The sequence below is a fragment of the Nothoprocta perdicaria genome, unplaced genomic scaffold (genome assembly GCF_003342845.1).
Source record: "Nothoprocta perdicaria isolate Ctin4 unplaced genomic scaffold, notPer1 scaffold_205, whole genome shotgun sequence".
In the NCBI taxonomy this organism is placed as follows: Eukaryota; Metazoa; Chordata; class Aves; order Tinamiformes; family Tinamidae; genus Nothoprocta; species Nothoprocta perdicaria.
The window spans coordinates 728,352-750,569 of record NW_020455261.1 but is presented as its reverse complement, the minus strand read 5'-3'; the positions used below and the strand labels follow the sequence as shown (position 1 = coordinate 750,569).

General features: G+C 39.8%; 1 protein-coding gene across 1 annotated transcript in view; it reads left to right on the top strand.

Annotated features, from left to right (window-relative positions):
• Positions 1-265: 265 nt before the first annotated feature.
• Positions 266-22,218, top strand: part of DAPK1 (death associated protein kinase 1) — a 79,702-nt gene continuing 57,749 nt past the window's right edge. The window contains exon 1 of the mRNA XM_026038238.1: positions 266-327. Within this exon, the coding sequence (XP_025894023.1) occupies positions 266-327 (62 nt within the window). The remainder of the gene's footprint in view (positions 328-22,218) is intronic.

Sequence of the window (22,218 nt, the reverse complement as noted above, 5' to 3'; positions counted from 1 at the left end):
GCGCGCGGCGCGGCGGGAGGGAGGCGGGCAGGCGGGCGCGGAGGGGCGGCGAGCGGGAGCCCCTTTCTTCTGCCGCCGCCGCGCGTGGCGGGCGGCACTGGGCGGCGGCCGTTGGGCGGCCGTTGAGCGGGCGTTGGGCGGCCGTTGAGCGGGCGTTCACCGCGGCGCTGTCCGCAGGGCGCGCAGCCGCGCGGGCGGCCCCGGCCGGGCGGTGATGAGGGCGCCGAGCAGCGGCTGAAGGCGGCGGCTGGAGGCGGCGGCGACCATGACGGTGTTCAGGCAGGAGAACCTGGAGGAGCACTACGAGACCGGCGACGAGCTGGGCAGGTAGGCGGGCCGGCGGCGCGAGCGGCCTGGCGGGGGAAGGCCGCCCGTTTGCCTGATCATGCCTTTATTTCATTATTCCTAAGCTAACGCGGGTTGCTTGCCTTACGGTGAGGCTGCCTGGATTCTGTGGACTCCGGCATGCCGCAGCTGGAGGGGGAAACGCCGCTCGCACGCGTGTGCAAGGTGCCCTCGGACCTTAGACACAGTTTCAGAGAATTGTGGTGCTTCCTGTTGCTAGTCAAGCAAGTGCCTCCACACGCAGCGAGTTTGTAGCGAGGAAATTTCCGCTGTGGTTTCAGGCTGCAGCAGCAGCCAGGGGCTCAGTGTGCATCGCGTGTCGCTTTTGTTCCAGCAAGGCGGCGGAGGAGCTGTGCAACTGCCTGTTACTGATGCCGCTGTAACCGAGAGCCCTTATGGGCATCTCCGTGCAAGCCCAAAGTCAGAACAAGAGATTGAGCAGAGCGCTGCGGACCATCAGCTTGATGATCCCTGCTTGTTGAGTGCTGTGCAGTCACCCCCGCTGCCACAGAGCTGCAGGGAGACACGCTGCCGGCTATTACTCTTGTCTGCTTTTTCTCCAGCGTCCATGGATCTTAATTCAGTGACAAACTAGCCATCTTAGGTGTGTTTTGTGAGGGTTCTCTTTAGTGTCTCTCGCCCTGCCCCCGTTTTTACTTTTAAGTAGGGTGATATTTTAGTGTGTCAGCATCGCAGAAACTTTCTAATGCGCATCGCAGTGACTTCCAAGCTTGCAGTCAGTGTTTAATTACTACAGGGCAGGGTACTTGAAGCCGATGATCCCATGTCATCTTGTGTGTATCCTTACAGTGAAGGATCCAGTACTAATAGGCATTGCAAACAAGACGCTTGTGTAGACAGAACACATGAAAAAGACTGATTAAAAAAAAAAAAAGCCTACTACTTCATTAGGAAGTATACTGAACTGTCTTTAAAATAAACTTTTATATAGCTTAAAAGCTTGTTGTCTTGCCTGTGCAGGTATATGATGGGTGTGTGATTTTATTTTTTATGAAGTATTATGTGTAGGTGTCTTCATACCTCTAGAGTAGCAGGCTGTGTTGGACCGCCTATTCATATTTACCTTTCTGATGTCTTATTAGAAAGGTGTGTTGTCATGCTGTAAGTTAAACTTGTGTGGTTTAAGTATTTTGTTTGCATGCTTTTTTTTTGTTTTCTGATCGGTGTGATTTTTTGACAAGAACATGTAGAATGTTTTGGAATTTAGCTTTAGATTTCAAGATTTAAAAGAAAATTTGTCAACAGAATGTTTTTTCTCTCCTGTATATTTATTAAGTAGAAAAATTGCCCTAAGTCTAATTATATGAGAAATATTTTTAAAAGCAAGGATTTTTCCAAACAAGCTTTGGAAGTCAATTACTAACTCAAAAAAAAAAAAAATCATAATCCTCATGGAGAGTTTCATTTTTAAGTTGAAGAGAGATACAGAGAGATATTGTTATCTAGTGAAAAGCAATTAGAGTTTTTCAAATTGACTGAAAGATAGATAATGGAATTTGATAAATATTTGGTATGTTAATATGGTCAACAACAAAGAATAGCACAACTGAAGTTATTCATTTTTCATGATAATGCTATATATTCTTGGTGTTCTGTCTTAACCCATGATACTTCAAGGATTTACAAGAAATTAAGCTGAATTCTTTTTTCTTTAAAAATAAAAAAAACTAAGCATATCATCTACTTTTTAAAAAATAAATGAATGACAAGAAATTTTCAAATGTTTGAGAGGACTTTTGTTATCAAAACTAATATGTGCATTTAAAAAGCCCAGAGCTTTCGCTTCAGCATCACTTTGAGAAGCCCAGATTATTTCATTGATAAGTCTTGCCATAAAAACAAGACTGGATGGATCCTAGGATAGTTGTTTTGTGGTTTGGTTTAGTGAAATTTTCAACTTCTTTTTAAACGTACATTTTTAGACTTGGTTGAAAATCTCTTTTGTAAATCTTTCTATTCTTTCTCTACCCTTCTATCTTTCCCCCTTAGGTTTCTCACATTTTTGCATATAAATGTACTTGCAAATGACAACCCTGAGGCTCCAAACTCAGAAAGCAAATGAATATTAAAAATGCTTTTGACTTTAAAATTTCATGTGATTATATGGGAACGTGAAATATGTTTTTTACTACTTGGTTAGCTAAGCAGTGATGAAAGGTTCAGTTTTGCTAGTTCACATTATTCCTTTTTCAGGGAAAAAATCCACTGTCCTCTTCATCAGCTAAGGGATGTTTGCATAAACAGATCCTAAAGTTTCCAGGACTACTTGCAGTTTGAGCTACTTTTATTTTATTATTTTTATGTCACTTATGTCGGTAGCTAGAACAAGAAGTAACTTTGCTATTCTAGCTAAGGTCACTGAAAGAAGATCAAATGGGTTGTGTAAATTAATTTGAAACATTGAAATTAATATAGGTTTTAGTATAGCTTACATAAAATCCAGAGTTTTTTGAAAAAAATAGAGGGACAGAGATATTGTTAGGCTAAAAAAATACACTTAATTTTACGTCAGTTCACAGTGTCTTTGTCGAAGAATATTCCTCATTCCTCAATTATCACTATGTTTTAGATTCTTCTTTGTTTTCTTTTGACTTCTCCATAGGAGAAGTAATAAAGGAATTTGCACAAGTGAGTACTTACAGGATCACTCTTAATTGTCTTGTCTGTATGTGATCTGTTCTGGCACCTTTGTGTCTGTTCAAGTTGCTTTGTTTTTGGTTGACTTAAGTTTGTGTGCCAAACAGTGTCATGAGATTTGTGAATCAAATAGTGTGCTTAGTAAAGAACATAGATGAAGAACCTGCTTTTATGCATAGTGTATGCTGCACTATATATGTATTTTTATCATTTTACAAATCTAAATTGATGTGTGTTGCTGCATTGTTCAGATTTCCTGCAGATGTGGTAAACAGTCATCTAACCGTGGAATTTCAAAGGCTGATAGAGATTCAGTTCCTGCTAGGGTAGAGATTATCATGCAACAAATTTGCTAAAGCTATTTTGTTCATTTTAATTCTGTCTGCAGTGGCAGGCTGTGTGACCATGCATTTCAAATACCTTGTTGCAGTGCCTTTCCTTCAGCTTGCCCAAAAGCAGGAATTCACGTTCATTGGTATTCAAAACCTCACCACGGTGAGCATGCAAGTAAAGACCATGAAGCCATATCTAACTAATCAAAGTGCTGGTGGTTTTAGTTTTGTTATTTTTCCCGGCCTTGTGGGGTTTTTTTTTGTTGTTTTGTTTTTTTCTGTGTGTGTGTGTTTGCTTTCTCTTTTTTTTTTTTTTTTCTTTTTTTCTTTTTTTACTGAGATACACTTCTCTAGGAATTAGAGCAGAGTAGCACAAATTTTCCATGTCTTAGCTAGGCAATGTCTCTGAAACAAAGCTGCAGTAGAGACATACCTTGTGTTCTTTTATATGAATTAATATAATTATGTGATTTAGTTTATGGCCTTATAAACACCTCTGTGCTTCTTCACCTTTCGTTTTGTTTTATTTTTAACAACTTCTTTTATACAGCTTCCTGAAAGAACTGTGAGTTGTTAAAATTATGTTTTTGAGAAGATTGAAGAATGGTATTGCATTGCATTGCACTTTGGTGAGATATATATGTATATGTGCCTAATTTTTAAAAAAAAATGCAAGTGGAGAACTTAAAATGTCATTTTGGAAGTAGTGTGCTTCTGAATGAAATGACATCTGCATGCTCATAGAATTTCGTTATTAGATCAAATGTTTTTGAAAGGTGACAGAAATAAAAATGTCAGATAACAGAAAGTCTCTTAGGATCAACTGAAAAAAAATTCTTTTGCTTGTATAGTGAGAAGTTTAATATGGAGAGAAAAAAAAGAGGAAAAGAACAATCCGGTGTATTAATTATGATATATTAAAATAGCTATTATTAATGCTAGATTGCTGTTGATTCCAAAAATAGAAAAAGATACCTAACAATTTTTGAACTTCAAGTTCATTTGGACCTGTGGGCATCAGCAGAGTAACACTTGCGACTTGTTCAGCCTCCAAAATAATGATGACTCTCAGAAATTCTGTCCATTGGTCTGTATTTGCCTGATAATTCATGAAGCGGAGGAGTTAGCGCTGTTAGTGTACTGCTTTTCACTCTTATCTGAAGTATCTAATCACCTCATCAGTTGTGAGAGAAAAATGTATAGCATAACATGCTGATGGTGCTGATAAGAGAGAACAGGCAGTTAGGCAAACATGATGATGCGTGTGTACAATCTGAAAAGCACTTTTACTTTTGAGTGTTCATTAAGAACAGAAAATGTTTCTCAAGAATGTGAAAACTGATTTCTGTAGAAAGCAGCAGTCATGCAGGCAGAAGACTTCTATGTGAGTATGTACATACGTTTTCAGAAATGCTACTTTTTGGAGCTGCAAAGGATGCTCCTCTGCTTTTCACTGTAGCAGTGAATTGCATTTTAGTATTGGAAGGAAAGTAAAAGCACTTAACAAAAAATGCTTGGAAGAAAACTAGAATTTGACCTTCATGCTGCTTTTCAAACCTGAAAACCTGAACTAGTCATAATAAAAAGCTGATGTAATGAAACTGTGTAAGTATTGTCAAATTCAATTATGAGATGTATAGCACATTGAAATCTATTGAGGCGGTGTGTCCTAAGAACATCGCATTTACCTTGATTTCATTAGTTTAAAACCTATGCTGTCTTTCTAATACTTTTATAATAGAAAATATTTTCATTTTAATTATCAGATTAGAAAGTCATACAGGAGAGAAATAAATAAACAAAAAGCCATGTGAATGATGGTCTAGTAAGGCTCAAAGAGAATGACATGTCCAAAATTTTAGCAATGCTAATTTGAAATTTCTAACTTGTCACATAAACTTAATGTAGCCTCGTGTCAGGTTGCTCCATTAAATGATATACATTAACCTTTGTTTTCTACAGAATAAAAATGGTTAAATACTGAAGATGCAGAGTATACAAATCTTTACAGTGCCCTTTTCCTGTTAGATTTTTTTAGATGGACCAGTAAACAATGCAAATGTGGAATTCTCTACTTAACTACATGTATATGAATTCTGGTAATACATGGTAATGAATTACAGAAATTTGAGTGGAGTCTAGGAGTTTTTTAGGGACAAGGACTTGGGAAAGAACCATAAAAATGCTTGCTTCAGAGTCACTATGCAAGCAAGGAAAATGTTTGGTAGGTATAGTTCGTAGGTTTTTTTTTTTCTTAAGAAAATCCCTAAATGCTAATTACAGATTATACAATAGAACTTTGAATACTGCTTGTGAAAAATTTCTGGGTTTTATCAGTTTTGTTGGCTCTTGGAAGAAATGCGTAATTTGCATGTTCTGATTGTCATAGTGATACTGACTTGATCGAGTCTGTACCCTGATAGTTGCTTGAGCACTAGAAAATAATTCATCTGAAAAGCATAGGGGGAACAATTTCTCATTTAGATCTTTTTCCACTTTACCTCCAAAAAGTGCCTCAAAATGCCTGTTTTTCATATATGCACAATAAATGAGCTGTTGACTATGCAGACTGCGTTAGAATGTCTCCATTCAGTACTAATGGCAACAGTTATTGCCTTATAAAATGCATTGTATAGTTGCTGCATAAGAGGTGCTGAAGGGTTGCTTTTGAAATAATTACCTGATTCTTCTTAATTTATTTCTCCCTGTGTGTGAAAAAAAGAATGCTTAGTAGGCCTTTTAAAACAAAGTATAATTAAAACTATAGTTTTCTGCTTCACTTTAGGTGCCTTCACTTTAAATGTTCATAACTTTTTAAATTTAAACTCATCAGGAAGTAGATAAAATATTTTTATTTGATATTTTTTCTTTTCTAGTTAGGCTGTGCAGTGTACATTCAGTACTGAAATTGATGTGCTTGAACTTTCATTAACTTTTTTGTTGTTGTTGTTCCCACTCCTTTTTTAAATCATTATCTCCTTTTACAGATGTTCAAATATGTCATTTCCTTTACCAGAACTGTGTGTACGGAACAGCACTTGGCTGTTAGGTTAGGAAGAGGGAGGCTGAAGCTGCATTTTCATAACTGCATGCCAGGATAAGTCTGTGCTGACGGTAACTGAAAATAGTGGTATCACTTTCCTCTGCTTTGTGATTCTGTTCCCTCTTTTGTGCTATCATTTGCACACACTCAATTGGGCAGTCAGACAAAAAACACCTTATATCTAGCTTAAAACAACAGTCCCTATTTAGATCAACTGAAAGCACTGGTAAAATCTCAACCTGGGTAGAGATATGGTTGCAGCTGTAAATCTGCTTACATTTAAATACATGGGAGGGAAAGAGATAATGAGTAACATCCATACAAGGCCAGAAAAATATAAACTAACAACAAGGAAGTTGAATTGGAAGTTAGGATGTCAGAATGTTGAGGTTTTAGAGAAACCTTGCAAAATAGTTGCTGGTATTGATAACATTCAAATGCAAATTACATAACTGGTAACATTTATTCAAAAGCTTATCTTTTTTTGAGGGGGGATATTACTTATTTTCTATGAGAACTACATCTGGATTTAATAGCTAGGTGACTTTATATTTTTAACTGGTTTGGTTAGGCCAGCAAAACAACACAATTTATGGTACAATTTATATTATGAAGGAAAAAAGTCAGTTAAAGCAGTGGTTTTGTTTCCTGTATGACGCTGGTTTGTGTTTGCATTTCTGTCTCAGATTAGATGACTTTTCCTCAAGCATTTATTGTGAAGTAACTAAGTACCTTTCTTGAGGGAAGGTAGGTGAACTAAGGAAGGATTTTCCAACATTTCTGAAAAGCATTCATTAGCTAATAATGGAGAAATATGGACATAGAAAGTTTATCTCTAAAGATCCTGAAGCCTAAACTACTTCCTTATTATGCAAGAAGTATTGGAGTAAAAGGTCTTTTTGTCTTGTTTTGGGTACAACAAGGTATCGGAGACAGAGCCACATGATCAATAATACTTTTTTTTCCCCCTTATATTCTAAAATTTCATCACTTGGAGGTGAGACAGCAGAAGTGGAGCCCACTTATTTTGCTCTGTTGTTGGATGACATTGTCTTTTTTTATACAGTTATGGAGAAGGCTAATATTGGAGAAGAATTGAATGGGCAGATGTCTCTGAATAGAATATTCATATTGTTCTAAAATGTTGTAAAGGCCTCTAAAATGTTTAAAATGTTGTAAAGGCCTCCTTTATACAGTATTATTCAGTTTATACCATTATATTTCAAAAAAAAAAAAAAAACCCTCATTTTCTACTTAAAGGCAAAGAAGAAATATGATGGTCAAGTTGTGCAGACAAACTTTTTAAGACACGAGACCTAAAGTTTGTTTTGTTTGGCCTTATAAAGTGGAGCCTGCTGAGGTATGATTTTTAGGTATATGAGAAGAAAGCAAACACTAGAGGAAAGGAAGAAACTTTTCTATTTAAAATCACAGAATGGTTGAGGTTGGAAGGGGCCTCCAGAGATCATCTAGTCCAACCCCCCTGCTCCAGCAGGGACACCCAGAGCACGGGGCACAGGGCGGCATCCAGGCGGGTTTGGAAGATCTCCAGAGAAGGAGACTCCACAGCCTCCCTGGGCAGCCTGTGCCAGGGCTCTGTCACCCTCACAGGGAAGAAGACCTTCCTCACCTGGAGATGGAGCTGCCTGTGTTTCAACTTGTTTCCATTACCCCTTGTCCTGTCGCTGGCCACCACTGAGAAGAGCTTGGCCCCCTTCCTCCCTACATTCTCCCCTCAGATACTTATACCTGTTGATCAGATCCCCTCTCAGCCTTCTCTTCTCCAAGCTGAACAGGCCCAGCTCACTCAGCCTCTCTTCATACGAGAGATGTTCCATTCCCTTAATCATCCTGGTTGCTCTTCTCTGGACCCTCTCGAGAAGCTCCACGTCCCTCTTGTCCTGGGGAGCCCAGAACTGCACACAGTACTCCAGGTGCGGCCTCGCCAGAGCTGAGCAGAGGGGCAGAATCACCTCCCTTGGCAACATCCTCCTGATGGAGCCAGGAGCCCATTGGCCTTCTTGGCCACGAGGGCACACTGCTCACTCATGGCTAACTTGGTGTCCACCAGGACTCCCAGATCCCTCTCCGTGGAGGTGCTTTCCAGCAGGTCGACCCCTAATCTGTCCTGGTGCCTGGGGTTATTCCTCCCCAGGTGCAGGACCCTGCACTTGTCCTTGATGAACCTCATGAGGTTCCTCTCTGCCCAACTCTCCAGCCTGTCCAGGTCCCTCTGGATGGCAGCACAGCCCTCCGGAGTGTCGGCCACTCCACCCAGCTTGGTGTCATCTGCAAACTTGCTCAGGGTGCACTCCATGCCCTCGTCCAGGTCATTGATGAACAAATTGAACAGCACCGGGCCCAGCACTGACCCCAGGGGGACACCACTGGCCACAGGCCTCCAACTGGACTCGGCCCCATTTATAACGACTCTCTGAGCTCCATCCATCCAGCCATAAAAAATACCTACTAGATAATGTTAAAATGTTCAAATAAATGTACTCACTGGACATTGAAGGGCTGCTAGTCTTCAGGAAAGTGAGGTTTGGGAACTGCCTTTGAAACAAGCAAATATGAGTAGAGAAATTAAATTGTTTCAAGATTGAACTTGTCGAATTTCTGGCAAAGATTGTGTGGCAGTCTTCTGGAATTTAGAAACTAGCTTTGGTGAATTTGGTCATTGTAGACATGCTAAATCACTTTTAACTGTCTCTTTCAAAGTTTCCAGTGTCGATTTCCTGTGCAATATTGTAATTTTAGAGGTGTTCTTTGTCTTTTTTGCTGAAGTTAGTGTATTTTGAATGTGCTTAAGATCACTTAAGAGTTTTTGTTGTTGTTGACACAGCTATGTTCAGGAGACTGTCCTCGTAACAGATATTCCTCACCCAAATCAAGCATTGGTCACGTGATTTAGGATTGCTCTGAAATAAATCCTCATGATGGTCTACAGCCATACTCATTTGTGTCTACAGCCATACTCATTTGTCCCAGGGTATTCCCTTCCGTTTGTCCCCTTCTCATTGTTATGCGTACAGGACAAATAGAGAACTCCTATATAGAGAGACAACACTGCTGAGAAGGAAGCATTGCTACAATGCTGTGATGCTGCCCAGACCGTGTGCGTGCATTCAGCACTACCAGCAGGGAACTTGCAGGGCAAGGGGTACTGCTTTTTGAAAGTGCAATCCTTCTGTTTTTATGAAAGCCACTATGATCTGCCTGCAGGGAAAGCCTGATTGTTTGTTAGGAAGCTTAGAACATCTTGTCCTTACTTGACTGAAAGAAAAATAGCTCTTACTGGATGATCACAAGCACAGGCGAAGATAGTCAATGCTTGGAAGTGTTTATAGTCATTTAAAAATATTCTTACAACCTGATTGACAGGCATAGTCTCACTGAATTCATTGCTAAACTATTTAGAGAATTGAGCCCTTGCAAAGGGAAAAATAATTACTTAGAGCAGTGCTACTTTGTCTGTGTACTTCTTACTTAAACAGAATGAAACAGTTTTGAAGTTGTTACTTTTGGTGGGACATGTTGAGTTTCTGCAATCTTTGGTGACCTTTAACCTTTGGTGAACTTATGATTATAGACAACTGTAGTAGTGCCTGTTGACTTCCTAACTTTATGTATTTTCTGAAGTTTCTAGTCTTCCTGACCCTTGTTGCAGGGTAATATATAGCTTAAGATTGTACGTCATTGCTGAGGGGTCCCTTGTAATTCTGTACTCCTAAATGCAAGAAGAAAGTCTAACATTTAGAACATATAATTGTATGACTCTTCCTGATCTACACTGTTTGGTATTGCACTAATTTGTTTAGGGTTATGATATAGCTAGGTATGGTAGAGCTAAATTTTATATTACTTAATAGTATTATACTTTTGTATTGACATTATTTATAGCTTCATTATTTTGCAAAGTTTAATAAAGATTCGGAAGTTGTCTCCTCCTTCTCCCTCCTTATCCACACAGGCAAGTAATATTAGTAGTTATTTCTTCTGTGTTTAACAGTGTTTTGGCCAAGAACTCTGTGCTTTCAAGTGCCTGAAAAACAAAGCTGTTTGGTTATTAATGTCTAAGAAAAAAGTATACATGACTCTTGAATGCTGATAAATGATAGGAAGCTGAGACAACATTCATTCTTCACGCTGCTTCTGATTCTTTCTTTATTGGTACACTTGATTCTTGTTTTCTTTCATGAAGACTGATGATGATCATGAAGAATCATGAAGACCATGTCTGCATCCCTGTATCCTGCCTACTTGCAATCTCTACAGTTCTACATACATAGACTTTAAAAATGTTGGTGTGTCTTTTTGGATTTGCTATTTTCCTGTCAATATTTACTTATCTCTGTGAGTTAGGCCATCTGTGTGAATTGCTGTTGACTCGCTGGGAAAGGAAGGTACACCAGGAACTACAGTTTAGTTCCTTATGTGTGGTCTTTTCTCAGTGCTTTTTGTTTGAAAGCCCTGTGGGATATTGTTTAGTGAACCTTTTTGCCTAGAAAAGGGATTTCCTTTTCTGTTTTTGATGCTGGTTATTAACTGGAGAATAAACCTTTCTAAATCATATCTTATAAAGCTGGTGCATCTAATTTCTCCCTTTTGTGCCATTTGAAAGAAGCCTTGACATTGTTACCTTTGCTAGCGGTGAGTAAATGAGCATTGGATCCATGATGAGTGCTGCTGTATCTACCTATTGGCATGCCAGTTATTTACAGGTTAGCTAAATCAGTCTAAAGGGAGGGCCACTGAGTGGAATAGTCCTGTTATTTTCTGAGCTATAATCTCCTGCTGGCTTTCTTGGGCAGTCTAAGCTTTGTCTGGAGGAAAGGGGAAGTATCTGACTGAGCTCCCTGAACCGGGTCACCCTGGGGATGTGCAACAAATATCAGGGCTAGCTGCTTGTATGAAGAAGGGCACAGAAATGTGCAGACAGAGATGGAGAAATCTTGTGTGACACACACTAGTTAATCAATTAACCTGTACCATAATGCCCTCATCCTTGTGAATTGTGTAAATACCTTGCAGTTGTAGTCAGCTAAAACCAATAGAACAGTTAACTAAGACAAATAGAAGATTTGGTCTGAAGTGAGAAACAAAGCTTGAGTGTTCATTAACCTCATATAACAAGATCGTGACTGTACAGTCTGAGCATTTATTCTAGTCACAAAAGCTCTAAGGTAGCCAGACAAACCTTCCTTTACACAGAGAACTTGAAAGGGCAATTTGGGATATGTTTTTGAAACACTCTGCATTCTTAAGTGGTCATCTTGCCTGTCACTGAGAACATGCAAAAGAGGACTTAGAGTGGGGAAGCACACAATTACTTGACTGTAAATTGCAGCTTGTAAAACCGTAACATATAGGCACAGTTACCAAGACACTTGATGTAAGATTTGTATGAGATGTGTATGTGACTACGTGAAACAAACCATGCTTTGTTTGGAAACATTTTTTCTAAGACTGTTTTGGTGTCTTGTTAAAAAGCTCACTTCAGTGAAGTAGAGAAACTAATTTTCTTATGAATCACAGAATCACAGAATATTCAAGGTTGGAAGGGACCTCCAGAGATCTAGTCCAACCCTTCTGTTCAAGCAGGCATACCTAGAGCATGTGGCACAGGGTGGCATCCAGGCGGGTTTTGAAGACCTCCAGAGAAGGAGACTCCACAGCCTCCCTGGGCAGCCTGTTCCACTGCTCTGTCACCCTAACAGTAAAGAAGTTCCTCCTCACCTGGAGATGGAGCTGCCTGTGTTTCAACTTGTTTCCATTACCCCTTGTCCTGTCACTGGCCACCAGTGAGAAGAGCTTGGCCCCTTCCTCCCTACATTCTCCCCTCAGGTACTTATACCTGTTGATCAGATCCCCTCTCAGCCTTCTCTTCTCCAAGCTGAACAGGCCCAGCTCACTCAGCCTCTCTTCATACGAGAGATGTTCCATTCCCTTAATCATCCTGGTTGCCCTTCTCTGGACGCTCTCGAGAAGCTCCACGTCCCTCTTGTCCTGGGGAGCCCAGAACTGCACACAGTACTCCAGGTGCGGCCTCCCCAGAGCTGAGTAGAGGGGCAGAATCACCTCCCTTGGCAACATCCTCCTGATGCAGCCAGGAGCCCATTGGCCTTCTTGGCCATGAGGGCACATTGCTGACTCATGGTTAACTTGGTGTCTACCAGGACTCCCAGGTCCCTCTCCGTGGAGCTGCTCTCCAGCAGGTCGACCCCTAATCTGTCCTGGTGCCTGGGGTTATTCCTCCCCAGGTGCAGACCCTGCACTTGTCCTTATTGAACCTCATGAGGTTCCTCTCTGCCCAACTCACCAGCCTGTCCAGGTCCCTCTGGATGGCAGCACAGCCCTCCGGAGTGTCGGCCACTCCACCCAGCTTGGTGTCATCTGCAGTCTTGCTCAGGGTGCACTCCGTGCCCTCGTCCAGGTCATTGATAAACAAGCTGAACAGCACTGGGCCCAGCACTGACCCCAGGGGGACACCACTGGCCACAGACCTCCAACTGGACTCGGCCCCATTTATCACCACCCTCTGAGCTCTGCCATCCAGCCGGTTCTCGATCCACCTCACTGTGCACTCATCTAGTCCACTCTCCCAGAGCTTCCGTATGAGGATGTTATGGGAGACGGTGTCAAAAGCCTTGCTGAAGTCAAGGTAGACAACATCCACGGCTCTCCCCTCGTCCAGCCAGCCTGTCATCCCATCATAGAAGGCTATGAGGTTCGTCAGACATGACTTCCCCTTGGTGAATCCATGCTGACTGCTCCTCAGCAGCTTCTTCTCCTCCATATGCCTGGAGATTCTCTCCAGGATGAACTGCTCCATCACCTTTCCAGGGACGGAGGTGAGGCTGACCGGCCTGTAATTGCCCGGCTCCTCCCTCTTGCCCTTTTTGAAGACTGGGGTGACGTTGGCTCTCTTCCAGTCCTCGGGCACCTCCCCTGCTCTCCAGGACCTCTCAAAGATGATGGAGAGAGGCTGAGCTGAATATCTTTATAGATTCTGTTGTGAAGATTTTTTTTTGTATGTAGTTATCAAATCAATAAGCAGAAGGGAAACAACAGTAATTTTCAAAAGTGAAAAATCACTTTGCCAATGACTGTGCCATATTTTGTGGATGTCAAGCACTATGTTTCTGTTGGTGCTCTGGTAAGGTATTTTGCAGTGTTTTTTTGCGTCCATTAGGAAGTGATAAAACTTGGAGAAATCTATTTTATACTTCTAGCTCCAACTGAGTGAGTCATAAGCAGTTTTGAGCTTTGCAGTCCCATCTTTACCTTTGCTTCCAGTAGGTAGGTTTTGCCTTTCTCCTAGCGAGCATTTGCTGAATGATTCAAACCTCTGTTAATTAGTTATTTTTTTCAGAGATACTGAAAAAACAGCATGTTCTTAGATAAACATCTTTCAGTGGATCAAACAGATGATGCCATTCTACAAACACTATGGATTTGTGTTCTTCTGTTTGTACCCACTCAACACTGATGCCTTCTACAGTCACAATGTGCATAAAGATTCTGTCTGAAGACACATTAAAACCTTTGGTCATATGCTAGAAAACAGGGAGATTTTGAGAAGATGAAGTAAAGGGAAGCTGCTCATTGCTGTGAAAGAGTGGGTGAGCTAACTGAGAACTGTTGTTATCACCAGAGTCTTCCTATTCTTCCTCCCCAGGCTTTCAGACAAATGCACCAGACATGGTTCAGAACAGATTGCTATAAAAGGGAAACTTAGCAAGAACATAAAGCCGTTTTTTTTTCTTCTTCTTTTTTTTTTCTTTTTATTTTCTTTCAAGTGGAATAGCAGCAACAACAGTCTTTTCTTAGGGCCACCAAAACCAAGTGTTCTACTCATGTTTTTTAATGTTTACCATAAGTTCCTGATTTAAGAGCACCCAAACAACTTATGACTGAGATCTTGTGATCAGTTCTGAGTCAGATATACTTCATGTACATCCTTTAACATTTAGAAAGACTCATTATTCATAATCTTGTTAATTGATGAATTAATGTTTATCTCTGAACTGGTTTACAAATTTTATGAAAAAGAAGAAAATGAAGATAAAGTGCTGAAGAACAGTAGAAGTAGCACAAATCAAACTGTGGCAGGAAGTACTTGCATGGTATATTATGTTCTTTATCTACATGAATGCATAGTTAGCCTTTGGTCCTGTAGGCACATTTATAGGCACATTTTTTTCTTTTCCTGTAAGGGCAATGAGGCAGCTTTGCTTGAAAAACTCTAGATTTTAACCTCTCTTCCCTTTGGCCTTTGCCCTTCCTCTAAAGATACAGCTATTACATGAACCAATTATTAGTCTGAATACTGTGCTTTACTAGATAAGATGGTATCTTAAAAGGACTTCAGCAGATGAACTTCATGCCAAGTGAAATGCCATCCAGAAAACTCCAGTCCAAGAACTACTAATAAGGAAGAGCAGACATCCATCTGTCTTGGAATGTACACAAGTGTACACATTCCCTCAACTATACATTAGGTACCAGCAAATCTAGATGTAGATTTTACTTGTGAGTTTAAACCACTGTATGTATGATTAGACTTTTGTCGGAAACAGCTTTCTGAGTCCTTATTGAACAAATATATAATTCAACTAGAGAATTAGTCTCATTAGAATAGAGAATGCAGAGTAAGTGCATGCATATGTAATTTCAGCATGAAACCTATTCACATATTTGTTTTACTTTTTTTTAAACCATCTTCAAGCCTTATGAGAGTGAAAAATGTCTCTTTGCACTGAGTATTCATTTTCACTTCCAGTGCATTTTCACAAGTCTTTCTCCAATGACTTTAGAACATTTTTTTCTTGCAATATTAATATACATGGCAATATTAATACACACAGCAGCTCAGATGGTAGCTCAGTTACTTGGGACTACTTATTGAGACAGGACTCCAGAATATTGAGATTAACATATCTGTTATAGATTAAGTTTTGGGATATATTTCTAAACTGTGGTTTATATTGGATTCTTAGATGTCCTCATGAATATTACAATGTAAAAAAAATCCAAAGTCTGAAGTTGATTTGTTTCACTTCAATTTACAGAATAAAGTAGTATTATAGAAGATTATTGTTTAAAAACATTTGGAATAATCTTATTTTAGCATGTAAGGGAAATTGATGCAGCTCTAATGCATAGAAATTACTGAAAGCATCAATTTTCTGAAACAGTATATCTTTAATACTGTACCTAACTCTTCTACTGTGTTTATTCACCCTGTAGTTGGTGCACATGGGAAGCATTCCAGATGGCTTGTTATGCTTTTCAAATGAGCATATGTAGTGTTTTGGTGTCTCAGGTGGTTTTGGAAATAGGTGTTCTCTAAAGTGATAATCTTAGGGAATTAGAGGTGAGTTATTTTCTAGTGCTGGTGTGCAGTAACCAGCAGGTGTGGCCCTGACTCTGCAGGAGAGCAACTTAAGGTACATGATTCTTACTTAGGCTGTGTGGTAATGGCTATGCTTGTGAGAAGAGCTCATCTGTACATTTCAGCTTCTGCTTGGTTGTCTCAGTCTCATACTGCTCTTTAATACAGACCTTTTGTTTAACAGAAGGTAAATCTTCAGAACATGCTTGTTTCATATAGTAAGGCAAGATAAATGGAGAGAAAAGGGTGATGCTGAAAAAAAATTCATGTTTGAATCACAAAATGGTTAAGGTTGGGAGGGACCACTGGAGATTATCTAGTCCAACCCCACTGCTCCAGAAGGGACACCCAGAGCACGGGGCACAGGGCGGCATCCGGGTGGGTTTGAAGACCTCCAGAGAAGGAGACTCCACAGCCTCCCTGGGCAGCCTGTGCCAGGGCTCTGGCACCCTCACAGGGAAGAAGTTCTTCCTCACATGGAGATGGAACTGCCTGTGTCGCAACTTGTACCCATTGCCCCTTGTCCTGTCACTAGCCACCAATAAGAGTTTTGCCCCTTCGTTCCTACATTCTACCCTCAGGTACTTGTACATATCAGATCCCCTCTCAGCCTTCTCTTCTCCAGGGAAAAGAGACTCACTCAGTCTTTCCTCGTACGATAAATGTTCCAATCCCTTAATCATCTTTGTCACTCTCCGCTGGATCCTCTCCAGAAGCTCCACATCCCTCTTGTCCTGGAGAGCCCAGAGCTGGCTCTGGGCCTCTCCTCTGGGGAGGTTTGGCCTCCCCAGAGCTGAGCAGAGGGGCAGAATCACCTCCCTCGCCCTGCTGGCAACATCCTCCTGATGCAGCCAGCATCCCTTTGGCCCTTCACTTGTCCTTGTTGAACCTCATGAAGTTAAAGGGGCCCTTTTTTTTCTGAGTCACTTTTTTACAAGACAATCTTTTCTGAAGACACATTCCCCACAGAAGAATGGATGATTGAGGGATGGTAGCCTTTATTCACTAAGAAATGATCGTGTTTGATCTTGTTGGGGCAAGCGGAGTTGGGCCAAGCACTGCTGTCTATACAAAGACAAATATTTTTGCTGGAGTTGCCTGATTTCATGTTTCTAAATATTTATTATTTTGCTAGCAAGTTGGAAATAATTATTTTCAAATAAAAATGTGATAGGAAGCCTCACACTTGTAGTATTTTTCAGAGGTTAAGGTTTGAGGTTAGCATCAAAAAAACCAGCTTTGTTGTGTTCTAAGCAATGTACCTAAATATGCCTTTTTGTCTCAGAGGGCTTGCTAACCATATTTGTGAGAAATAGACAAAGCAATTATGAGATGTACCTGTTTGAGTGCTATCATCAATATACCAGGGAGCTCAAACCCCTTTGCACTGTGTTTCAATATAACTTAAAAAAAAAAAAAGACCAAGCATTTTATAGATAAAATTATTTTTTAAATTATTCTAGAAATTTTCAAGCTGTATGTAATGAAGCTATCTCACATAAACTATGTTAGATGAAAGTTAAAAAAATGTGTTAACTGCATTTTTATATATATATTTTTTTAATGTGTTAAGCAGGTGTATTTTCTGCAGTTCCTGAAAAGAACAAGCATTTAGATATTATGCTGTTTTTTATAAAGAGTAAGAAAATTACTTTTTCCTGGTAGTGCTGCAGTTGCTATTGCAGCAAGTAAGGCTTAACTATAATTAGCAGAAAAAAAAAGTCAGGTCTGGACATTGCTCAGCCTTTTGTATAAAGTTTCAGTGATGCTGATAATAACTTGCATTTCTTGTCTGTCTGTTGACATAGTGACAAGCATGTGTGCATGGTGTTCTACAGCCTGTGCAAGTGAATACTAGATATTGGATATGAAACTAAAGACAAAGTTGAGATGTTTACATATATACAGGAAGGCAGGAAGGTTCTGTCTGTGCCTGTCTGCTGTGTGCCTCTCACCTACCTATTCCTACCACTTTGTGTGATGAAAAGCAAACAGCTCAGTCTGTAATTGGATAGCTTCAGACTTATATACTTCAGTGAACTTTTTATAACAATCAAGAAAGTTGATTGCACTTCATCATTTTGCATCTGCAATACTTTATGGTTTCTATGGGGATGATATTGTCAAATCTTTAGTGATATTTCTGGTTTTTTTTCAGTGCACTTTCATATAACATCTCTGCCAAAGCTGACTGAATAAGCTGAGTACTGTGCTTATTCAGGTTTGCATTCCAAAACCCAGATGTGGGGGGAAAAAAAAATCTCAGTATTGCTTTTCACACAGGAGTATCTGATTTTTTAAAAAAATGCAGAGCTCTGTAAAAACATGTAATATGTTATTGTACTTGTTACAAAACAAGAAGAACTGTTTTACGGCTGTCAGGTATGGCACTTAAATTCATTGATAAAAAAATGATTTTAGAATGAAGAGGATAGTACTGCTGAATACACTGTTATAAAAGTCTTTTATTTTGTGTATAGCTTAGGACTTTGAAAACACTTCATACTATTTATAAATGAATGCCAGCTTTTCTGTGCCAAGAATGTTCTTTTTTTACACTGTGAGGTTCTAGCAACAGAGCAACTCCCTTTTCTGGCAGGAGTTCTGTAAGTGCTTGGGAGTTAAATTTTTCTTCTCCTTTTTTGCCTCATCTCCTCCCCTGCATGCTTTCATTTCTTGACCTTCAGCTGTGTTAAACTAATTTTAAACAGCGTGGTTTGACCTAATTGCTTAGCAGTGTATGATCATGCAGAATCCCATATATTGTCCACAAACCCTGTGGTCATAATTTCTTTAGTCATGTGTTCTTTTGAAAGGACAAAATGACATTGATGGGAGAGCTGTGTGCTGCCGCTGTCTATGGAGGATTCAGCAGCTGCTAGACCACTCCTTTCTTTTTCTTTAATTTGTCCATAATACCATTGTCATTGCCACCTTTTCTGCCTGAAGTCACCATTATCTTTCATGCTGCAAGGCATTTAAGAAAGAAAGAAACTCTTCAATCAGTGCCGTATTGAATCGTGAATCTGTACTTTCCTCTGTACACGAAAAATACTTCAGTGTATGTTCCTGCCTGATGTTCCCTAGATGAGAATGCAGTATAAATTAGAAATGTTGTGGTGATCTGAAAACAGGAAAGTAACTAAATACTGAAATGCAAAATAAAGCGGGATATAATGTAATGATAACCATTAGTGATTTTGTAGAAAAAGCTTCAAATCATGAAAGCAAGTAAAGCTGGTGGGATAAGAAGGGATATAACTGATTGTCTTCTGTGTGCTTATGCCACGAAGACCTGTGCCGCATTCTTTAGTTGAACCTCTGCAAACTCATTTCCTTCTTTTGAACGGTGGTAATATTTCCTATTTCATGTGCATTGGTAACATGAACTGGGTCAAATTAAGAAATGTTTTATGTGGCTGCGTTGTGAGGTAAATAGCCATACACAACTTAGAAAGCTGAAAACTATATCTCTTTCTCCCTTTAATACAGCAAGCCCCTAATGAAATGTGAGTGCAAGAAGACTTTTTCTACTTCATAGATTAACACAGTAGGATGATCTTCTAGCAAGAATTATCTTAAGTGTCAACTATGAAAGCTGTGAAATTTTTAAGTATTATTGAATTTTTCTCACTTTTTTTTAAGCCTTTTAAAGTTGGGAAGACGTTATGACTGCCCTTTCAAATGTCAAATTAGTGTTATTGATTCTATGCAATTACTCCTTCAATTTATTTATGCTATAAAATTTTAAGGCCTGATATCCTTCCTTAGTTAAAGGGCATATGCCCTTAAATTCATTTGTAGGGTGTCTTTTGGAAGTAACTCTCATAGAAGTTGTAGTGGCTCTTTGTCTTTGAGAAATATGTCCCAAAAATAAGGAATCTGATCGGTGAGTCTTGTGAAGAGAAATGCAGTCTCTCCTTGTCTTGATAAGTAACATGGCAGCTTTTAGCATTCCTCTTTGGAAATTAGGACTCAATCAAGTCTTGAAATTACTGGTCAATTACTTTGTTGTTTGAATTTCAGACAACATTCTTCGCACAGTTTCTGTCTTTTGCCAGAACAAGAGAAGTGTCCGATAGGATGAGGGGCCGAAGTTGTTGGTTTCTGTTGGAGTAGTCCATTTTTCCAGCAGGTATACTCACTCTTCTAACAGAATTCAAAATGTGCTCTTGAAAGTTGCTTCTGTAACCTTCATTTGACTGCTTAAACAAAAATTACCAAAAATTTAAAGGACTCTGCATACAAAATATAGTTCCATATGTGCCTACATTTGGCCATTTAGGCCATTTTGGTATTCTGTGTTACCCTAAACAAGCAAAGCCTATCAACAATGTTAAGCAGAAAGGCAAGTGACTGTGTGTTTGTGAGGGAGCTTACCCTTGCATCTAAAAAGCAAAGGTGCAGGTGAGAGGCCRGAGTCTCCTAAGTACCTGTGTAAGTACCTGTTTGTGTATATGCACATTCGGGATGTGTGTATGCCAGTTGGATTTATTTATGCCTTTTCTTTCTTTTGATTCTTATCTCACATATAATATTTGGCATGTTTTGAGAGGTCCAGTGTTTATTTGACTGCATGAAATACAATGTAATAGTTTGAAGTTTTCTTTCCCAGTTCCTCACTTCATTTTTTTGCTGGGTTGTCAAATTTTAAGAGCATTTGCAGTTGTCTGAGTTTATCACTTAGTCGGAATAAGAAAGCTATTTTCAAATATCTTGAACAATGTTTAAGTGAGAATATGAAGGTGTTTTGTGTGTGTTACTTTTTTTAGTATGTTCTCAAGATGGACAACTACTGACTTAGAGTACAAGGCCTATCATATTGATAGTGTGTCAACTAAAATCAGATTTGAAACACTGATGGGCAAAACCAAAATACATAACTTAGGAATTCTAAAAGTGTGAACAGAATCCCTACCCCTGAGAGAGGCACTGAGTTGTTCATACCACCACAATTGTAGCTATAAAATCTGTGTGCATTGGTACGAGCATGCAGATGGTAGATAATGCACATTTATTAGGTGTACCATGTGACTGTATGCCACAGAGAGTGCAGGTTGGCTCTGGTTTTACTGTATGTGTATGTACTGGATCTGTCCTTTTCTTGCGGGATGGCACTTGACACTTGTCAAGCAAGAGTGAAGTGGTGGTGCAAATGGTTCTCCTCATACCTTTTAAGCAGCTTCCCTATATCCCAGGCCTACCATTTTTTTAAAAACAGCTATCCCAACTGTTTTCACTGAAAATTACTGGAATACTGTGACTTTAGCTCAATAAGTCAACACAAAGCAACAATGGAACTGTTTCTTTAGTTTCAGAATATATATTCCAATGAATTATTATTTGAATTATGAGTCTTAATTATCATTGCTAAGTATTAATATTTCCTTTTTTGCAAAGGCAACCGTGATATACAGTTTCACTTTCATGGTAATAGTAGTCACTTTGAATTCTCATTCTGAAGACTGTAAAATAACAATGTCTTAAACAGATTAGAAAAGTGCTGAGAGGGGATATGATTAACATGTATAAGTTCGTGAAAGGGGAGTGTAGGGAGGAAGGGGCCAAGCCAGTGACAGGACAAGGGGTAATGGATGCAAACTGCAACACAGGCAGTTCCATCTCCATGTGAGGAGGAACTTCTTTCCTGTGAGGGTGCCAGAGCCCTGGCACAGGCTGCCCAGGGAGGTTGTGGAGTCTCCTTCTCTGGAGACCTTCCAAACCTGCCTGGATGCCATCCTGTGCCCCGTGCTCTGGGTGTCCCTGCTGGAATAGGAAGGTTGGACTAGATGATCTCTAGAGGTCCCTGCCAACCTCAGCCACTCTGGGATTCTGTGTGATTTATCTCTTACGGAAAACCCCTTGTGGTGTCAGTCTCAGTGCATTATCTTCATGAAACTCCAGGTCTAAGTTGCTCCACTGCTTTCTACAGTTTCTAAAAACTTCAAAGGAGTTCTGTGATTTTTCAGTCTCTTCAATGTTTTTTTAGAAAGCTAGAGAAGTCTCTAGTCGTAAGGGAGGATATTACACCATGGTAAGACAGTTCTCTACCTGGAGAGAACACAAAGAAACATCAATACAGAACATAAAGATCGTTTATTCACACACATACATGTGCGTGTGCACAAACACACACAATATACTCTTTATATTGCTCTAATTAGTATATATTATAGACATTTCTAGGTCTTAAAAAGGTGATTGAAGCTGCAATTTGTGTTGTTGAAGCTCACTGTACAGAATATTGTGCATACACAGATTTGGTCAATACAGTAGGGTTCAATGAAATGCAATCTGGAACAGAAAGCATTATAAAGCATGAGATGGGTCTGGCTGGTTCAAGAAGATGATGGAGAGAGCAAGCTAGATCTAGAATATTCTGCATATATTGTGAATCAATAAACATTGCCCTGGCTCTTTGTCCACGCCCAGACATAAAGGAA